Here is an 18,643-nt window from a genome sequence, read left to right as displayed (position 1 = left end):
CTCCACTTCGAATCCAACTTCTTGCTAATGTGCCTGCCTGATGGTCCAGGTATTTGGGTTCCTGCCACGCAGCAAGAGACCTGGATGGAGTTGCAAGCTCTTGCCTTCAGCCTGGCCCAGACATGGCTATTGTGGTCATTTGGGAAATGAACCAGTGGATGGAACATACTTCTTTGTCTCTTCCCCCTCTCCCTGTCTCCCCGTTCCTCCCAAACTCTCCCTCTCTTTCTCTCCCTTTCTGTATCTTTGCCTTTCAAATAAATAAGTCTTTAAAAAAAAATTAACTCCTTTGCTCGAAATCCTTCAGTTGCTTCCCATTGTAATCCGGCTAAAACCAAAAGCCCTGACAAGGCCCACCATGTTCTGCCTTGACCTTGACCTTGTACCTTTCTGCCTCCCCCACCCTCTGCTCTCTTCCGGCCACGTTGGCCCCTGCTGTTCCTTGAGCACACCAAGCCCTTGCCCACTCAGAACCTCACCCTCTATCTGTAACACTGTCCCCTCGGGGGCTTATCTGTCTGCTTGCTTCTTCAGCCTGGATGGGTCTATACACAAAGGCACCAGTACCCAGCCTGCTTGAAATTGAACCAGCTTTGCTGGCATGCCCTTTCCCGGATTTCTCTTTCTGTATGAACCAACGGAAGGAAGACCTTTCTCTCTGTCTCTCTCTCTCTCTCTCACTAACTCTGCCTGTCAAAAAAAAAAAAAAAAGTAACCACCATTTGGGATACTTTACATTTCACTTATTCATCTTATCATTGGCTTCCCCCCACTAGGATGTAAGCGCCGTGAGGGCGGGAATGCTTGAGCGTTTTGTCCATTGCAGGATTCAATACTTCTGCAAGTATCTGGCACACAGTAGGTGCTCAAGAAATCTTTTCTGCCTCTGGATTTAATGCTGGAAGTCATGTCTCTTCTTTCTCTAAATGAATAGTGACCTGAAACAAGGCATCAAGTTTCAGTGTCTTCGTGGAACGTTCTTTGGACATAATGTGAAAGAGGAGAACTAACTAAAGTGTAGAAGTCTGTGAATAATCTTAACACTTAGAAAATTCTAGATAGGTATATTTGGGGGCAAAAAGTAGACTGCCCATTTACTAAGTAGCTCATATTATAGCTTTTCCAGCATGTTTATATCTAAGGAGTTAATACGATCTGCTTGTTAAATTTTGCACAAAAGTAAGTTTACGACAAATGGGAAGAGACAATAATCCTAACGTGTCACATTACAAGGCACTGTTACATACATTATCTCAACGTTCAGGAGTAACCACATTGAACCAGTGTTGCAGATGCAGGTAGTGAGAGTGAAGGAGATGAGGAGGTTGCTTAGTGAGTGTGCAGCTGGGAGATGGATCGGAGTTTCCCACTCAGGCCTCCTGACTCTCAAGCCCGCTCTCACTTCACCATGGTCTTGTGTTCAGCATGTTCTCCTGAAGCCACTAAGTGCTCAATAAAACGCCAAGGAGTCAGGAAGCCGAGCTGGGTGATGGACACCATCCTGCAAATTTGAACAAGAAACTTCACCTGTCGCTGAGCTGCACGTTTCAAGTGAAGGTGAAATAATGCTAATCTGTGTGTAATTGTTTAACTTTCTGATCACCTGCATTTTGGCAGGCAAGATGGACTGCCACCTTTCCGCTAATCAGCTAATAAATCCTCATGATTGTTACACTTTTATGCAGAGCAGTAATCTGAACAAATTGGCTGCTGACAGCTGCGGTAAATTGCCAAGAATGAGTGCTGTCAGAGAACAAGTTGTCTTTATGAACGTGCAGAATAAGTAAATCCCATGTCATGCAATTTTATTCACTTGGAGTTATTTGCAATCCAATATTGCAAGATTTATAGCATTATTCATTAGTGTGCAAAATGCTTGTTTATCTGTGAAGTGGCATTGATTTGGGGCACATATATTTTAGATGGGTGAATTGTTACTCACTTTATTTGTTGCAACACTGTCAGGGGCCTGTGCATTGGTACTGCCCATGATAACAAAGTGCTTCTAATTTAAGCTTGAATAGAGAGTTTAATTTCAGCAGCATTTTTATCAATGATATGTGGTAAGAAAAACTTTCTCTAAATTGACAAAATCTGATTAAAAATCCATGACGATTTAATGCTGAGGGGAAGAAATTGGGGGATGTATAGATTCACATGAGTATGTGTTCAGGTTTATTGGGGGCAAATGAGGAAAGCTGACTTTGGCTCTTAACTAAGTTAACACTTCTTCAAGATTGAAGGTCAATGCATCTAAGCCCTTGACACTATCAATCCTGATTCAGAATGTTGTTTTATTTGTGTTGCCAAAGCAACAGTGATTTCTCTGACTGCCTACGTGAACAAGAATGGGGCAGTCCTGCTACATCATTAATTTGCAAAGCACCAAGACAGCAAATCTGAACCTGAAGGAAGTTCCTTGTGAAATCGTTGTATTTCATTATTTTTTCTTACTACAGGCTGAGTGGACTAGTTCATGAGAAGGAGCACCAATATTCAAAGATGGGGGTTGTCATTGATTTTTTGTATTGTTTTTTCATAAACTCAGCTTAAACCAAATGTTTTGAGATTTTAATTCATTTTTTTTCATGAGTTACTATTCTTCTAAAGATTTTATCAATAATTTTATACTCACAACAATATATATTAAATAACAGGCATACTTTCCAAAGACAGTTTCTATGTAGTCCTCTCTCTCTGTCTCTGTGTGTGTGTCTTGTGTGTGTGCGTGTGTGTATACATATATATATTCATATATATATGGATTCCATGTGGTACATGGAATTCCATGAACAGGGAGTGTTGCAGGTTTACAGAAGATGCTAAAGCCATTTTCCCAAAGACAGTTGAACACTAACAACTTCTGACAACAGAAAGACATAAACAGCAATCGTTAAGTATCACATGAATTTGCAGTGTAAGATTTTATAATAGGTTATGCATTCTTAGTTATACAATTATGAATTAGTTGTATAACTAAGTTCTAGTATTAAGAAATCTCAAAATGCTTCATTTATTTTATTGTTAGGTTAAAAAATATATAAAATTTTACATAATTATTAAAAAGCTCCCCTAAAGAAAATCTATAGAGTCTTATCTTCCTATTCTGAAAGTTTCATTTTCAAATGATGACTTCAAAATAGCATTAATTAATAAGTTAAGACATAGCACACACTTAGAAGTTCACTGTTAAAGAGAGTAGGTGTAAATTTCTATTGAAAATATAAGTACTTGGGAATTTGGGGCCCGTTTTTGTTGAATTCTCGCTGGATCTGATTATACTGCTATGGGTTTGTGAATCAAAAACGTGGCTGCCACCAAGTTCAAGTAGGAGTAGAGTGTGCCTTCTGAACATTCTTGTTTATCATTGCTGTTCACTTGTGCATGTCCAATTAGCATTATCTTCAATCCACAGCTCCTTTACTGGGATCTTTTAAAGCCAATTGTCCATTTTGTGAGGATTAGTTTAGTTAAAACTAGATTAAATAATCCGTAAATCCCCTTAACAGATTCTGTATGAACTGCATTTCAGTGGACAAGTATCGCCAGAATGGTGCCACTGTCAATCCCTGTATGTTTTGTGGCCCCTAATCTGCCCTCAAAATACTTGCAGACTGCCTGTGACACTTTTCACCCATGGGCCCCCTGCATTATTGCACACGTGAAATATTGATGAAGCTCGGTGTCTGTTTTTAAATTAAAAATAATTCCAAATAGCACTAACCTTTACTTCCTGTAACCCAGGGGACTCATACATAGATACCCAGGGTGCTAATCACAAGACTTTCATCTGGGAAGAGATGTTGTTGGCCACGGGGTCGGAGAAGGCAGATGGAAAAGCAGGGGGGAAGAAGGTGATAAGAACTCTGAGAAATGCCACTAAAGATGACTAATATTCCTTTCATGTGGTTAAATAATTCAAGTGCATATAGTGGCTTTTTTTTTTAAGTGCAAAGAACTTCAAGCCGTGATATGAAAGTCGGGAAACGTGATTCAAGTTCTTGCCTTCACTGAATTTCTCTAAGCTGTCATTTCCCGATTTGTAGGCTGAGGGAAAGTAACCCTGAAATCTCCCAGTTTTTAGTCTGCTTTGATTCATCTATTGATGGATGAATGAGTTGAGTTCAGTATAGGTTAAGTTCTCCCATTTCAAAAGAAGGCAAATGTGATCATATAACCAGATATTATATTTATGTACATAGTACTTTCAACTTTTCAAAGTACTTTTTAATCTATTAGTCCTGTGTTCTTACAGCACTATGCAAAAAGAAGACGTTCAAAAAATCCCTTCCATTGGCGAAATGAAAAAAGCTAAAGCAAAAAGTTTAAATGACTGCTTAATACCACAACACCAATGAATAATTAAGGTTTATTAAAATTTCAGTGTCCTGAACTGGCCATGGACTGTGAAGCCAATAACTTGTTCAAAGCAACAGTCTGTGGTAGGTTTAGAAATTGGGATCTAAGAAACCAGAAGGTTTAAAAGGGGCTGAATCCCCCGTATGCATCAGAGGATCGCATGCATAGGCACTTGATAAATAGTTAATGAATGAATTGATACATAACTCAGTGAAGTGGATCTTAGAAAGCAATCTAACCACTTTCTAGGAAGATAACATAGAAGCAGTAGAATGAGCATATTATGTGTTCCTCCAGGCTCTGTTACTGTCAAGTCTTGTTGCATTTTGTTTTTGCTCTCTCTGAACCTCCATAAATACTTTAATACATACAGAATACCAACTATATATTCTAGGTGCTGATAATAAGACATTGTCCCTGCCCTCAAGATGTCAAAGCATTGAGAAAGACAATCCAAATTATTTCTATGAAAATTGGTTAAAAAGAGCCAAGTAGATTCATCATCTTGGACAGAGGCAGAGGGGATTCCTCATCCAAACATAAAGAAATGGATGAGCCCAGGCATGGATGGTGGGGGAATTATAAGCTGTCTCAGATGACAAGTAGTAAGTGTGCATGAGCAAGTGACACAACCTGGTGGTAGGTTGTGGAGCCACTGTTGACTGCTTAAGGATATTTCAGAGGTAGAGGGAAGCCAGGGGCAGGACATGGTTAGGTTTATGTTTCAGATATCCATAAGTGAGAGGATTGAACTGTAACGGTAGTTTTTGCCTTAGCACAGGTTCTCTAGGAAACAGAATTTGAGGCAGTGTTTAAACATTTGTGCTTCATTAGGAGGGACAATCCCAGGCAGTGAGAATGAGAGACAAAGAACATGAGGCAGGGAAGACCAGGAAGCAGTAAAGGGAATAGGTTACTAGGTTGCTTGCATTTTCCTTGCTTCAGTGACACAGTGGCTGCTTAGCAGGTGCACCCACTTTGCATGTGTGGACAGGAGGTACAGAGAATGATGTTTTGGAGCAGTCTTTGGGAAGAACTGTAGAAATTACCTTCCCATCCCCTTTCCCTGGATCAAAGCTCACCCCACCAGGAAACAGCTGCTGTGCCCTTTCGTCCAGCTGCTGTGGCTGTTGGTCTGGGTGCCAGGCCCCATCCCCATGGTGGGACTTTGCAGAGGTGCCCTTGGCAGCCAGAAGCTCCAAGCTTGAGGCAGCTGGTCTTGCGTGCACAACTCAGAAGTAGTCAAGGAGAGTGCCCAGCCCATCTGGGCAAGTGAAGAATGGGCCAGTCATAGTAGAAGACTCCAGCAGCCCCAAGCAAAATCATTTGGTCATGATGTAGGATGAACAACATCTTTTTGGAGTGACACAACCAAAATAGCAGCTGAGGGCCCCTGAGACCATGGGTCCAGCAGAATCTAGGGAGCTGCCCAAGATTTCTCAGTAAATTTCCAAACCACATGTGTGCAACCCCCAATATAAAACGGATGCAAAGAGACCTACTTTTGAATCAAGGAAGAGAGTTCACGACCCCTTTTCTCCCCTTCGCTCCCTTGGTGACCTTTGAGGCCCACCTTGCAATACAATTTGAACTTAAATTCCTTATTGTATTAACATTAGGAACTTCTTTTGGTAATATATCTGAGTAATAATACTTTACTCCCTGTAAGATAATTTTGACTTCTTGATTTTTTTTTTTTTTTGGGCTTGGAGAATTGCCAATAAAGTAAGAAGCAAGTGTAAACATGACCAGAGTTATATCAAATTTTGGAATCTGAGCTTTTTGAAAGTTTACAGTTTATTTCAATTAATTCATAATTGCAAATGAGAAAACTGTAGTTGAGGAGAATACGTTGCCTTGAGAAAGGTCATACAACTAATTAGTGAAAAATGGAGGGCTAGAACCAAGGGAATTGGTTTCCTGATCATGCCCTCTTTTCTCTGTGTGTGTATCTATGAACATTTTTTTTGGAGTTCATGAATTTGCATCACTGCTTTTTAACTTTTGCATTTTCACTTTGGTCGCAATATAAGACTACTAATGCAAGCCTACACTGGGCCAGTGGGATACCACTTAGTGTTTTGATATTGACGCCAAAGTGAGTCCTTCCTTTGTGTGGACATGGTGGGGTAGGTGAGCCTGATACAGAAGAGCCTGCCTGCCCCATAGCAGGTGAAACTGTCTTCACTTTGCAACACACTGCACCACACGAGTTCCATCTTTGCAGATATTGGTCCGAAGCTACTAGAGGGTGGCAGATACTTTTTCTTCCTTTAATTCCAGCAATAATTTGATGTAATACCCATTAGTGAGGTGATAATGTGAACTTTATCCTCAAGTTAACAAGACAATTTTGTTTAGTTATAGGCCACACTTCGTTTAAAATGGCATCTTATTCCTAAACAGAATCTTTACCCAAATACAAGGTCTGAATAACCTCAACTGGCACAAAGAACCTTGAAGTCAGTTACTGCATTCCTGTCCAGTACATTTGTGTACGAGAGAGAACTTGACATTAATGCTTTCTATGAGTACACCCAGAACTGAAAATTTTACTTACCATCAGAAGAACAGATCTTCTCCATAAATTTATAGCTTAGATTGTATTAGTGTCATCATTTTAAAAAATTCAATTTGCAAATTTTTCTTGGTGTTCTTACAAGAGCGATAGCTTATAGCCTTCTTCCCTAGTTTTTATAAATCTAAAAATCGTGAAAAATAACATGAATACATATTTGGAAACTGACATTTTTTTCTGTTAAAACAGGGTGCTGTCCAGTTTGAGAACTGCCACTGACTGCACACATTTCCTCCCGAGACGTACATTTGGTCAGCTGCTGACCATTCTAGGCAGGTGGGGGACCCAAAATCAGATTCCACAGTCCCAGGTTCGAGCCCTGGTTCTGCTGATAACCAGCTGTGTGTTTCCATTACATCTCATAGCTTCTCCGTGTTTTTGCTGATAAATTAAGATTTCAGGGCTCACAAATCCTTGTGACTATTGGAATCAGATAGAGTGATTAAATTAAAAATGTCACCTATAAAGAATAGGCAATTTGGGGGACAGTAACTAACTTAGAGAATAGTTGCTGTATTTTGAAAATTATTTAGATTCAGAACTTTTATAGCCCTACAAGCAAAAAACACCACAGGGGTGGATCAGATACCATCTGAAAATGGCCAGTTTGTAATTCTTGGACCACATAATCGTTAGCACACCCTGCCCAGCTCTAAAGCAAGAAATGCAATGACTCTGACACAGATGAAGAGTTGGCCAGCGTCTGTAAGACCAGTGCAAAGTGGCAATAAGCAGAGAAGGGAAGCCTCGAGTAGGCTTGATCTTAAGAGTGATGCGGTATCACGTAGAGGAAGAGGCACGGAGGATATCTAGGAAGAAAGAACAGAGTGAGTGTAGGGTCCTTCTAGGTTCCAGCTGTGTTCAGCCAGCAGTAGTCTGAATTCCAAGCCCTGTTCAGTTCACTCGTGCCCTGCTCCTTCCTGATTCGAAGCAAAGATTCTTTCACATCCGGCTGACCACAGCCAGACACCCTGTCAGGTGCTGGACAGCTCTCTAGAAAGTCAGGTCCATAGGTCTTCGTTTTTATTAGCCAATACTTGTGAACGGGGATTTTTCACTGTTACATTTTTTAGCCCTCTGTCTGTTTCAGGGGTTGTTGATAAGCAGTTCTGATTCAAATCAGGCTGGTAGAATATTAAGAGTAGTAGAATATTGTACTGCACCGTGGAATGACTACAGATATGTGAATGTGCTATGTATTTGTCTATTTAAAAACTAGGAGGTAGGATTTGGAATGCTTTCACCATAAAATGTTCCAAGTTTGAGGAGCTAGATGTCTTTACCCTGATTGGACGTTACATGATGCATGCATGTGTTGAAACATCACAGGATACCCCAAAAATATGTCCAACTAAAAGTGTTATTTTTTCAAAGTACAATATTTTTATTAAAAATTTTGTGAACATCAGATAAAGCATTTGATAGGGTGTTGTTGTTGTTTTTTTTTTCACCCTTTAGAGTTTAAGGAGACAGCCTGGGAACGTCATGAAATAGATTTTCTAAGAGCAGAGGCTGAGGTTGTTTGAGGAACATTCTAACCTGAGGTTGGCAATTCCAGCCTTGGTGCAAACTGATTTCTCGCTTTCTCAATCATAGCCCACTTCGCACACATAGACTCGCTGCCAGCGACTGGGCCATTTCTTTGCATTTGCGTCTAGTCCCAACCATCTCTCACAGTAACCTACAGGCAAAGCTAAAGGTCAGTGTTGGATTTCATCATGCTGCAGAGTTGTTTGAACCTAACCACAAGCTCTGAGACCCCGTTGATAGGGGTTTCAAAGCAAAACAACCCACAGTAAATGGACAGAGTGAGGACAAAGGAGGAGCAAGAATTTTGCGTGTCCGTAATAGCTGGGCACCCGACAGAAATGTTCACCCTTGTGGTGGCCTGTTTCCTGTCTTAAATGCCTTTTGCTCATGTCTGCCACCTTCTTCTCAGCTGTCAAATCCTGTGGTCACCACATATAGAGTCACTTCAGATTCCATGGAGGTTTTTATGAATGCACCTGCAAGGTATTGAAATCTGGGAGTGCGGCATCAGGAGCATGGACAGCCCGGTTCTGATCCCGCGGTTAGGAGGTCTGTGCTGCATCCCAGATGAGCTGCAATGCTTTCGGGCAGGTTTATGTTCCTGGTTAGATTTATGCAGCATACTATTAATAAACTGGCATGGTTTTAAAATTGTAAAGCTTTCGGCATCACTATAGTACATACTCTATTCACTGCCTGATGACATTTAGTTTTAACGGAGAAACGACCATCGTCTTTTTTTTTTTTTTTAAGATTTCTTTATTTATTTGAAAGTCAGAGTTACACAGAGAGAGGAGAGGCAGAGAGAGAGGTCTCCCATCCACTGGTTCACTCCCCAATTGGCCTCAACAGCCAGAGCTGCACCATTTGGAAGCCAGGAGCCTGGAGCTTCTTCTGGGTCTCCCACACAGGTGCAGGGGCTCAAGCAAGGACTTTGCCATCTTCTACTGTTTTCCCAGTCCATAGCAGAGAGCTGGATTGGAAGTGGAGCCGTTGGGACTTGAACTGGCACCCATATGGGATGCTGGAACTGCAGGCGGCGGCTTTACCTGCTACACCACAGCACCAGCCCCCAACCATTGTTTTTAAAGTGACACAAGAGTTAAGATTCTTGGTCGCCCACCTCTGTAGGCAGCTCCTTCTGTAAACCAACAGCTCCATTAGTCCCCCAGGCCACCCAGGGATAGGAAACCCCACCCACCCACCACACTTTCCAACGATGGTGACCAGCTACTAATCCCATTTCAGACAAGCATGATCTTTTTGTGCATATCTTACAGGAAAAAAGCAGGTACAGGCCCTAAAATAATCTGGGTCTGGGTGAAGAAAGTCAGCCGACATGAAAGACCTCTCCCTCCAGTACTCCGGGCGGCATTTCTGGTGACTGGGTTTTCACATGGCTCTGAATAGCCCGCACTTCGGCTGTCCGATGTGGCCCCTGGCGGGGAAAAGCCACCTTGCTGATTGAGAGCATTTGTTTCCAGGTGCCAGGTGGACCTGTCAGCCCTCAGTAGGGAGCAGACGCACAAGTTGGAGTTGCAGCTGGAAGAAGGTGAGGGACACCTGGTGCTGCTGGTCACTCTGACAGCCTCGGCCACGGTCAGCATCTCTGACCTCTCCATCAACTCCGTGGAGGACCAGAAGGAACGGGAGGAGATATTAAAGAGATACGTACGTACCTTCTGCCGTCTTGTGTGGCTGCATGAGGCTGGGAACAGGATACCCTGGGGGCCAGAAGGATTTCTGAGGGGCTGTCTGGTGGGAAAAGGAGCAACAGCAGAGGCAGAGAGCGGGGCCCAGGCACATGCCACACAGAGCCTAGTGGGAGCACTTGCTAACCAGCCGGGGCTGGAGACTTGTTCTCCAGAAAGAATCGCTCCCGGAGCGAGGTCTTGAGAGCTGAGATTCTGCACAGTGTTTTTATCCCACAGGAAGCCTTCCCACCAAGCCAAGCCAAGTTTACACAACGTTAAGAGCAGTTCCCTCACTCTTTGGCGTTGTCATGGACTTGGCTTTGTCTTTGCAAGTGTGGAGTCTGTGGCCTTTATGTCACTTAGTAAGCTTGGTTCCTGGAGAGGAGTCGCAGGATAGATTTTAATTTTCAACTGCTTAGAAAAGCGTCACTTCCTTCCCTTGTTTTTTTTTTTTAATTGAGTGTGAAATAAAATGATAAAGGGCTTCATTTCTTGTCCTGGAATGTGGGGTGACAAGTGACAGTGAGTCACTAAAACAGCCACACGCAAATAGGCACAACCAAATCTTCGGTTTCCCACCATGCAGTTCTGCCAAATCAACAGAAAGGGGAGCTCTTACTCTACTGTTCTCTCTCCGCAGTGCTCGAGAAGGGAAAATGCCTCAGAACTCAGGAAGCTGAGAAAAAAAAGCTTTTCCACTTAAAATTACAAAGCTTGTATTGTACAATGCTGCCAGGTGTTTAGACGGTCCCTCTAGACACTCTGCCATGAAACCAAGCTCTGACTAACAAAGCATGGCTCATTTTTTTTTTTTTTTTTAGGATTTTAAAATATTCCTATTTGCTGACTGACATCCTTCCAATAACTGAATTTAATAAAGATGTACCTTATCAGGCTGTGCAGATAACATGAAGTGCTGGTACTAATGCCATACAATATTCTTCAAACAGATTAACAGGATGTACGCTTCAGCAAATTTATTCTGGCTATCTCCACTGAATCAGCTGTCTGCTAATGCTTGTACAATGCACCCACCAATGGCATTATCATAAACAGTTTAATAGAGGTGACTTAGTGAGGCTAAATAGTATATATTTTTTAAAGCACCTAAGAACCTAAGGTATTATGTGACATCTCCTAAAAATAATTGCAACTGTGAAAACAATTTCACATTTGGGTACCCACCAGAATGTCTTCTCCTATCACCAGACGTGAACCTCAGGAATTGAAATGATTTTAGATTCTAATTGGTATATACGCATAAGAATTCTTCGAGGTATTATCATAGTGGCAATGATGGATTAGCATCCTGAAGTCATCCCGTGTACTAAAATGATCCTGCTGCCCAGGTAATTAGAAGTCATCCACCTATCATTGATTTATTTTTTTTTCTTTCTGCTGATGGACTTCCTTCAAGAGGCCTTTCCCATTCAGAACTGACTACTCGTTCCCATGCCTTCTTTGAGATGTTATTTCACTAAGACGTTCAATAGGATGTGGCTGTCCCAGCTAATTCTCAAACCATGTATCTACTCAACATGTTCAAAAGTGTTGAAATTCCCTCATTTTCACCCCGGAATTAGAGGCCAGGCCAGTACCTCCCTCTGTAGATGGCCATGCTTAGAAGCTTCTAGACAGAGTACTGCACGTGTGTTACAATTACAACAATGCAAGGGCGAAGACTTAGATTTTAGGGCTTCTGTGTGCAACCTCTCTGTTGTGGGTATTATGAATGAATACCGTTTCGTGTCTGAAATATCACCTGTTTTGAAGAAACATACAAACGAGATGATGCATTTGGAGAATTACTTCTGTGTTTTCCCAGAAGAATGTGTGTGTGTTTGCAAAAAAAAAAAAAAAAAAAAAAAAAAAGTTGCTGTTGAACTGAACGTGAGTGGGCACTGGTTGTGATCAGGAAAGGACACAAATTGCCCCCACCCCGAGAGGCAACAGCCCTGAGAAAACTCATCACTGCCATCCTCCAGCTGTTCATCGCCACGCATTGAAGCCCTGCGAATTAAACAGACATTACTGTGTGAGCTATTATTTGATCACCACATCCTGGAAAAGATGGCTAATTCCATTTTTCATTTTTTTCTTCTTTTTTGGGGGGGAGGGCAGGAGGGAAGGTCAATGGGGGCGGGTGGTAATGGGTAGTAGGCCAAGAGCAATTGTGTGACCTTTTTAGAGTGGGTGTGCTGAACCCTTGCTCCCCCTTGTCACAGTTTAAAAACCAGAGGAGCTAGTTTAGAGAAGAAGTTGTTAGCATTCCGTTTTTATTATGACATTTCACAGTCATCTGATTTAATGTCCCTTGACCGGATTGTCCACCGTTGAGACGATGGGCTTGAAATGTTATTTAGAGCATTGATAAAAGGTGAGCGGCTCTAAGATGACAGCGAGTCATAAGGCTGGTGGTGTGACATTAATTTTCTCCATAACAGAGATGGAATAAGACGTCACGGTGACAAGCTGTCAATCAGCTCTGGCCCCTCAGAGCATCTCCAACCATAGGATGGGGTACTGCCTCTCCCGTAATAGAGCTGAACTGAGGTGCTCTCTCTGACAGCTGCTGCAGCCATAGAGAAAATATATTATACAGCCTTTCATTAAAAAAATAAAGAGGACTCCTCTCCAGAGCATTTCAATCTTTTCCCATCTATTGAGGGCTGAAAGGATTCACAGCAAATCATAGATTCCTCTGCTATGGAGATTTCTGGCCTCAGAAGCCATCCAGGTTTTGAGACCTTCTAAAATAACCATAAATAACAAGGCAGAAATACTTCTTGATGAACCATTACATAAAGTTATCTTTTTATATATATATATATATATACACACACACATATATATCTTTGCTTTTTTGTTTGTTTGTTTGGAGTTCTTATTAAAATCTCTGTGTCACTGGCCTCAACAGTTGAAATTTGCAATAAATTACTGAGTGTCAGCTGACTCGGGAAATGAAATGATACAACAGTAATTACCCCTCCACATGGAAAGCAGGGGCTCCCAGCTAAGGCAACAGGAGACAGTGCAAGGTTGCGCTGAGGTTGCCGGTATGAAATGGCTCACAGACGTGAGAACTGAGGATATTTGTTGGAGTCACAATGAAACTTGGTTTAAATCTCTCCCGAAAATTAAAGTACAGGACTCTCGTGCGGAACGGATTCCCTATCATGAGGGTCGGGGACTTATCTGGCTTATGACATCGGGTGAGCTCTGAGATAAGACGCTTCTCCAACTGGCTCATTACTGTAGGAACACAACATGCCTGCAGACCTCTGAATTATCAGCCTGCTGTGTTCAGCCCAGCCGGTAAACCCTTCATTTACAGGAAGTGAATTGGACAGAGGCGTGCATTTCCACGGAACCCTGTCATCTGGCTATTTTAAACAGATTGCTGGTGATAAACAACTGTTTAAAGACAATAAAAGATTAAGAGTTAATCCTCGTGCTAAACCTTATTTTCAGGAAGTTCCACTATGAGATTACACACATATCTGCATTTCCTGTTCTGCCTGTACCAAGGTCATAGCTTCAGCGTAAACACAGAGCGGTTATGTGGGACTGGTGAAGTTCAGATCGCAGGAAGCTTTGACCTGTCAGTATGCTCACATTAACACAAAGATGCAAAGCTTTTTACTCTAGTAACATTTTACTGCATAACTGTATTATGTAATGCTATGCTAGGCTCCTTCATCATGAAACATTTTAAAGACGATAATAAAGAAATACCTTTATTTACTTAGTATAGTGCTGAGCTTGCCGTAAGAAAAATGCACTGAAGTGTAAAATAACAAATGCATATCAGTGTTTTACATTCAAAATATTTGTGCCCCTCAAACTTTTGAATCATTGCATTGGTTTCCCTCTTTTAATACCTTCAAGTATTACATTTATTAAAACATGGTTAATATATGTCAGCAAATAAGTTTTTTTCATTTGGATCTGGTTTTCCTATCAAAGTTTCCATACCTGTATTTCTCTACCAACCTAGCAATAAATCTGTAAAATTTCAGAAAATTTACTCACTGCTTTGAATTTCTTTTTAGTCATCATTTTGATTTATTTTTAAAGATTCTATAAGCCTTTTCCTTAAAAGGTTTATAGAGTTATTTCAGTCTTTTGAATCAAATATTAGGAAGTAATCAGTCAATAATGTACCCTTTGTCTAGCACAACTAATTTCCAAAACTCACCAATAAGAAAACACAAGGGAAAAATACTTAGTTTAATGTTGACTTTCGTATTCCCCCAAGTCTGAAGATTGTTACATAACCAACAAGTTAGAGGCAATAACGAAGCATTAGTCTCTAACAGATGAAAGGTATCTTGGAGTGCTTTGGTAGAGAGGGTTGAAGGAAGAAGGCAGACATATCTAATCTATAATTTACTGTTCACCATCTCTTGATGATTATTCACGGCGAGTAAATGTAGGGTTTTTTATTCTTTTAGAAAATCTGTAGAAACAATTACCTACATAAATGCGCGTGCGAGTGTGTGTGTGTGTGTGTGCGCACGCGCGCGCGCGCATGCGTACACGTGTGCTGGCATCCATGATGGCGGAGGGGTAATTTGTGTTAGAGAAATACGCATGTTCCTGTGAACCCCTGAAGCAGCATCCTGAGATAAACCGTGAAACGTCGTATTTTCTCAGCACGCTGAGACCCATTGGGACCCTTCTCCTCTAACACCACTGTTGGGGTCTTTCAGGGCCCCTTGCGGATCTTTCACAACCTGAAAGATGTGGGATTTCTCCAGGTGAAGGTCATCCGAGCAGAAGGATTGATGGCCGCTGACGTCACAGGTAGGAAACGCTACACTTCTGCTGCGTAGGTCAAGCAAGGGCACAGGCTCCTCCATGCAACAGTCAACAACGACAATCATGTAGAGATTCAGGGTTGATCTTCGAAAGATTCGCGGATCCCCTGATTTTTTTATACTCCCTTTGCTCTTTCAAGGCAGGGTTGTGTATTGAAAAGAAAAAGGCAGCAGCAGCAGCGAGGTAAAGGAGTGCTTGCTTGCTCCTGAGCTTCATCAGTGGAGTAGGAATGTGTATTCCAAGTATTGCCATGCTGGCGGTCCTGGAGCCATGCTGAGTCACCCCCTCTCTGACAGTCTCAATGTCCCTCCTAGGAGCAGCAGTTGTGACTCTTGTGTGATAAAATTTAAATGATGTGTGTTTACAGTTTCTTTAAAGAGATAATTATCAAGTAACCAACCAAGAAGATAGTAACTGTCAAATATTCCTTCCGAATAGGCATCCCTAGAAAAATTAAGGGGGAGGGGAGATTAGTACTCTCTCTGCACATACAGGTGTGCTGGCTTCACTCTTTGTACTAAACAATTAGTTTATGTGAATGTTCATTAAGTGAATGATACATTTAGTCATTTCCTTGTCTTATGGATTCTAGGTCCAGTCTGGTAATAAGTAAATTAATCTGAGCACAGTAATTTCTTATAGAAAACTCAAGTAGCATTTACTTCTGAAGTTTGTGTACCTGCCCATTGTACAAGTTGAGTGCATTCGTATAAGTTTGTCTTCTCTGGGAGAGGAGCTGTCATTGATTTTAAAACTTCATGAATATGCAAACTCCATTAACCCAGATGGCCTATATGCCTCTATGGAAGTTAAAGTACATCTTCTTTCAAAGCTGGAAAAAAATAGAGATATCTCTTTCCTAATGCTTCTGTGTAAATTGATGTGAATAACAATCGCCTTTCCCCCAAGGATTCAATGAGACAGACTTTTGATTTGGCGGAATGAACATTAATTTGGGGACTACTAAGTACCAGAGTCTCCATTTCTTTCCTGCAGTTTTAGGGATATAAATCTAATGATTCTCCATTCCGTGCTGACCTTATAATCTAATGTGCTCTAAATTGAACGAGAGAGGTGTTGAAGTGTTCAGAGCCAAGAGGATAATTCAGGCGGTGACCTTCTTCCCTCTTGGAACCTTTGTGGTCTTCATGATGTTTGTGTGGAGCCAGAAAGTGGGAGTTTCATGCACACGAGTCAGAGAGGTCTGAATATACCATCGGTGTTTAAAAGAATCAACACTTGTGGAAAGGATGCACTATGTATAGACATATACGTGTGTTATATATTTGTGTCTATATTCTGATACTCTCTGGTGTCTGTCATTAAATTTGGGACATAAATAGGATCTTTGTGTACTTTATCTCTTAACTTGTTCAAAGAAGAACTTTAAAGATATGATGGACATCTTAATGGACCACAGGCCAGCTCGACACAATTTTTGGCAATAATAGTTGGAAAAGAGGGAACTGAGCGAATGGTGTGGTCCTCAAATGCACAAACTGGTATTTAAAAGCATTTAAAAGCGTTGTGGATGGAGGAGGGGTGCTGGAAATCACAGTAGCTCTCCATATTAAATCAAGTGTACTTTTTGATCTGGTGCGAATGAGGCTAGTATTATTAGATCCTTGGCTTCAGAATGCTTTTCTAACAAGAGAAACTTCCAGAACTTGGCCATACTTGAAAAATATTGTAATGATCTGAATACAAAGTTAAACTTATATCGTCGAAGCAAAAATGTTTAAAGTATGAAGTTCCATCATTAAATATGAGAGCAGGAGAGCAAGATTCTGTAATCTTTGAAATCACCATCAATCTTACTGCAGTGACAAAGACTTTTTCCCTTTCAAAATGTAAAATTTTTCTTTTGTTACAGCACAGTCATTGAGAAACATTGTGATACTGGGTGAATACAGAGCAATTGAGAGTCTCTTTGAATGAGGGAGTATAAAGCACAAATTACTTTTTAATGAAACCCTCAATTCTTTCCCTTGCCACAAAAAGCCTATAGGCTTGTTCAGCTAAACACAGCCACAGTGGTCACTTCAGTTAAGTCCCTAATAAACTGTTGATGGTCGAGGGTAGTTTTTTTCTGCCATCTCAATAGCCCAGTGTTGGACAGTGCACTTCAAATCATTAAGGTTAATACAGATTTTAAAAAGAGATTAACTCTGGTGGTTAAGGCCTCCATTGGCAAATCCCACACATACACACGCATTGAGCAAGGCACAAGAGGGGATTGAAATTTCAGCCTGAGAAAGTGGTGCTGGCGTTTTGAAACCTCGATCTGCTCAATCCTTCGGGAATGAGAAAGTTGGAGTGACGGCGCAATAGCGCTCGCTACAACTCGCTTTGCTTACCTCTCCTCCAACCGTGCAAAGGTTAATGTCCCTCTTGCACGGTCAGAGCCAAGCCTAGAGGCTGGCGCTGCGTTCCCTGAGGGCAGAGTCCCTTGACCGCTCATCAAGAGTCCTTACGACTGGGCACTCTGGACAGGGAGACAGGCCAGTGGCAGGGGTGGTGGTGGGAGGCAGATCATGCTGTATTCTGGCTTTTCCAGCTTCTCATTATCAGGGTTTTTTTTTTTTTTTTTTTTTTTGGTCCTTTAGCAGAGCCTAATTTCAGCTTTCAACAGAACATTGCAAGTCCTCTCTTGCCTGCCGAGGGAGGCTTTCTTAGTGGAGTGTTTAGACTTGGCCTAGTGGTGCTTTCAAGTTCTCAATGAGAAAGAGAAAAGACTTCTTTCTCTGCAACCCCTCCCCTTCGTTTTCCTTGTGTTTGTCGTCGCCCGGCTTGGAGCCTCCCCAGGGAGACCAGCCGGGCGGTTTCAGCAACAGCGATATGGGAGAATTGTGAAACCTTTCAAAAGAGCCCTACCTTTTCACCGCACTGGAAGGTACACTAATATCAAACTTCTCCACCCCAGGTGAATTGATCTCTTCAATTAATGCGCCATCGCTTTCAGGAAATAATAGGAGAGGGAGAGCAAGAGAGAGAGAGAGCGAGAGCGAGAGCGAGAGAGAGAGAGAGAGAGAGACTTTACAATTAACAGCCCCTGTCACCTAAATCGTCCCATTAAATGAACATATCTTTTTCTAACACAAGCCCATGCATAAAGACTTGGGTCTCACCTGCTCTGTAGCCCAGGAAGCTACCAGTTCAGTTATTAGGAGAGGTGTTTACTACCCCTTTATTTGCATAGGTTTCCCCCGTGTTTTTTCTTTTGGAAAACTGTCTTCATTGTTGGAAAATATTTAAGTAACAAACAGCAGAAAAAGACATGCTACAGTTTTTTTTTTTTTTTTATCAGCTTCCGTGAGAGTCTTATTATCTTAAGAAATAACAGTTAGCAGCTCGGATTCATTAGCAGAGCTAAATTTAAGCCCCATTTGACAGGCTGCCTAGAAAACATTTTGTTTTGCTGTCTGTGGGCTTTAATTAAGATGTGTTCAATTTCAGTCCTCTTCCCCCAGCCCCCCACCCCCAACTTGCTGTGTCACAGGCCGGCGATCAGACACTTTTAGATGGTTCGGCCCATGACTTTGACCTTCTGCCGCAGTCCAGCGTTCCCTGGGGAACCGTTCGACTCATCAGGTCTGATTTCACACTTCCAGGATGCCTCAGCTCTCTTAACAATGACAGGGAGACAAAGCCCTTTAGAGCA

General features: G+C 41.7%; 1 protein-coding gene across 17 annotated transcripts in view; it reads left to right on the top strand.

Annotated features, from left to right (window-relative positions):
* Positions 1 to 18,643, top strand: part of MCTP1 (multiple C2 and transmembrane domain containing 1) — a 627,604-nt gene that overhangs the window by 416,627 nt on the left and 192,334 nt on the right. For all 17 annotated transcript variants that reach the window (XR_011381926.1, XR_011381924.1, XR_011381925.1 and 14 more), the window contains 2 exons: positions 9,952 to 10,138; positions 14,874 to 14,967. Coding sequence is in view for 9 of the 17 variants with exons in the window: in XM_051853978.2 (XP_051709938.2) it covers positions 9,952 to 10,138; positions 14,874 to 14,967 (281 nt within the window). In the remaining 8 variants the exon portion in view is untranslated. The remainder of the gene's footprint in view (positions 1 to 9,951; positions 10,139 to 14,873; positions 14,968 to 18,643) is intronic.

Source organism: Oryctolagus cuniculus, chromosome 14 (genome assembly GCF_964237555.1).
Source record: "Oryctolagus cuniculus chromosome 14, mOryCun1.1, whole genome shotgun sequence".
Classification (NCBI taxonomy): Eukaryota; Metazoa; Chordata; class Mammalia; order Lagomorpha; family Leporidae; genus Oryctolagus; species Oryctolagus cuniculus.
Note: the sequence above shows the minus strand (reverse complement) of the source record. Positions and strands in the feature narration are given on the sequence as shown.